Source organism: Triticum dicoccoides, chromosome 4B, assembly GCF_002162155.2.
Source record: "Triticum dicoccoides isolate Atlit2015 ecotype Zavitan chromosome 4B, WEW_v2.0, whole genome shotgun sequence".
Classification (NCBI taxonomy): domain Eukaryota; kingdom Viridiplantae; phylum Streptophyta; class Magnoliopsida; order Poales; family Poaceae; genus Triticum; species Triticum dicoccoides.
The window spans coordinates 631245263-631248065 of record NC_041387.1 but is presented as its reverse complement, the minus strand read 5'-3'; the positions used below and the strand labels follow the sequence as shown (position 1 = coordinate 631248065).

General features: G+C 55.0%; 1 protein-coding gene across 1 annotated transcript; it reads right to left on the bottom strand.

Moving 5' to 3' along the window:
* Positions 1-1461: 1461 nt before the first annotated feature.
* LOC119294093 lies at positions 1462-2048 on the bottom strand. Its single transcript, XM_037572355.1, has one exon. It carries the CDS (start codon positions 1966-1968, stop codon positions 1606-1608), a length of 363 nt encoding a protein of 120 aa, XP_037428252.1. The 5' UTR covers positions 1969-2048; the 3' UTR covers positions 1462-1605.
* Positions 2049-2803: the final 755 nt, after the last annotated feature.

Sequence of the window (2803 nt, the reverse complement as noted above, 5' to 3'; positions counted from 1 at the left end):
GGCGCGCTCGTCAGAGCCGCTCGCTGGAGCTGCTCGTCGGAGCCGCTCGCCGGACCTGCTCGTCGGCTTCCTCGCCGGAGCTGCTCGTCGGCCTGCTCGTCGGCTTCCTCGTCGGAGCTGCTCGTCGGCTTGCTCGCCGGAGCCGCCGCTCGCCTGCATGCTCGTCGGCGCGCTCGCCTGCATGCTCGTCGGAGCTGCTCACCGATGCGCCATGTGTGATCGAACTTCGCCATTGCCGTTGCAGCAAATCACGTCGCCGGACGCAGCTTTTTTGTGGCCGGTTGTAGCAAAAATCACGAAGCCATGTGCGATGTAGCAAAATGCGACGCCGGTAGTAGCAAAATACGATACCGGTTGTAGCATATTGTGATACCAGTTGAAGCATCTAGCAAAAAAGATGTTGGTTTCAACATCCCTGTGACAACGGTGGTCACATGTAGCAAAAGACATGGTGGCCATGCGATGTAGCAAAAAGCGACGTTAGATGTAACTATGTGGGACGCCGGTTGTAACAATTTGTGACAACGGTGGTAATATGCAGAAAAAACACGGGGCCGTATGATGTAGCAAATCGTGAAGCCGGTTGTAGCTGCGTGGGAAGCAGCTTGTAGCAATTTGTGACAACGATTGTAGTATTAGAGAAACTACTATGTGGGCTGGAGGTAGAAGAGGGGGAAGAGATAAGATAGAAAAGAGAACCAGATGCTTAGGACCCGTCATGTGCAGGAGCAGTTTTGCATGCTGCGAAGAGCCAGATGTGTAGGACCCGCCAGGTGCGGGAGCAGTTTTGCATGTGGTTGCGAGTGCGTGTCGTGCTGCATGTGCAGGGGTTTGGGGGTGAGCGCGAGCGGCCGGTTGAAAGTTCGACCCCCGCGCGTTTCGAAACATTTCCTAAAAAAAATACTATTCTTCATTCGACCATCCGGAAGTCAGAGCCAGAGGCTCGACGGTGTTTTGCTCCTATCCCCTCGTTTCAAATAAAATGTCGGCAGCAAGTTGTAATGAATCAGCGACATTTAATTTTAAATGGATGCAGTAGTAGTATTCTTCAGGACACTTAATTTAGAAGTGAGGGACATTTAATTTAGAATGGATGGAGTAGTATTTTTCAGGACACTTAATTTAGAAGTGAGGCAGTAGTATTTTTCAGGCGACGGTCGGAGCGCCCATGGCACAAAAGATTTATAGTCTGAGCACCGGGTGCGGTCGCCGGCCGGCGCCCTAGAACGAGGTTTGGCGGGATGGCGGCGGCGGCGGTGTTATGAGCGCACAACTACGATGAGGAAGACAAAGATGCGGTGGATGAATCGACTTGCGCTTCAGTGCACCGAGACATAGGAGCGTCATATTTCGTGCAACGTGTACCGTCAGATAGGTTCATTTCATTCGTACCGCGACCTTCCATACTCTATGCCGGCTAGTGACCGACCATAGTCGGTGAGAACGGCCAGGGCCGACGGGCGAAGAAAACTCGCGCTCACATCTTATTCAGAAATCAGTCCATGCACAAAAAGGGAGAACACAACGAACGGCCGCTCTAGGCTCTAGCACACGCCCCAAACACACGGGCACGCAAAAGGAGGAAGAGAAGCTAGCTACTACCGCCTACTGGATGTAGGACATGCCGGTGATGTCGAGGTCGCGGTCGCCGGTGGACGGCGGCGGCGGGTGCCTGGGCTTGGCCACGGGCTCCTCCGGCCCGTCGGCGCTCTGCGTGGCGCTGGCCCGCGGCTTCCCGGGCTCCCTCCGGCCCTCCTCCGCCGCGTACATCCCGCCGCCGTATGCCTCCCGCGTCATCGGCTTCATCTCCGAGATGTTGGGCGCCTGGTGCTCCCTCTGCAGCTGCGGCTGCCGCTGCCCGGCGGCGAGGTCGTCGAGGTTGTCGTCCGGGTCGGTCGACGGCACCTTGGGCTTCTCCTCCCTGTCCTCCATCGCCTTCTTCGCGTTGCTCGGCGTCAGCTTCTCCATCGCGCTGCTCGGCTCGGCTCGATCGGTCTCTGCTGTCACAAAACTTGGCTGGTAGTAGAAATTAAGAGTGGCTGAGCAAGACTGGCAGTGAAGTGATGGTTCAGGCGGGCTTGCTTTTATAGGTAAGCGTTGGATTGGATTGGATCGATGATGCATGGATCGGGAGGAAGACTCGCGATGTTCGTGTGCGTGCACTGCCTGCGTGCTGCGCAGTGGGGGCAACGCGTGTCGCCTGTAGGCCGGGCGAGCGCTGGCTGTGGGCGCTGTGGTACGGTTGGCTGCGTGGTACCCCCGCGCGGCGCACACCTGGGCTGGTCGGTACCTCGCGCGGCGGCGAAGGGTGACTCGTGGACGTCACGGCCGGCGACAAAAGCAGCAAGGCTTGTGGATAGAGCTGCATGTGCCTGCGCATGGATAGGTGAGCAACTGAGCATCCTTGTGCCGTGCTTGGATTGGCGAACTTCGCCACGAAATGCAACTACTTCGGGCCGGAGGAGGACCGCGTCGACATACATGTGAAGTGAACAAAAAATGGTTGTCTTTTTTTTTAACATCAGTACAGACGTAAGCGCTCATACATAAACGTATACACTCACCGTCATGAACGCACACACGCATATCCTAGCCCTATGAACACCTCCGAGAGACTGTCTTGAAAGTGGAAAAAATGGCTGTCTTGAAAGTGGCCGCTTTGCACAACATATCAGTCATTTTAAGTGAACTGTAGCGGCAAGTTTTTTTCCTTTTGACAAGTGAGAAAATCATTACTTTTTTTTAGGGATGAACAGAAATTTTATTCATCAAAAACCACAGTTTGTGGGATACATGCTGGATC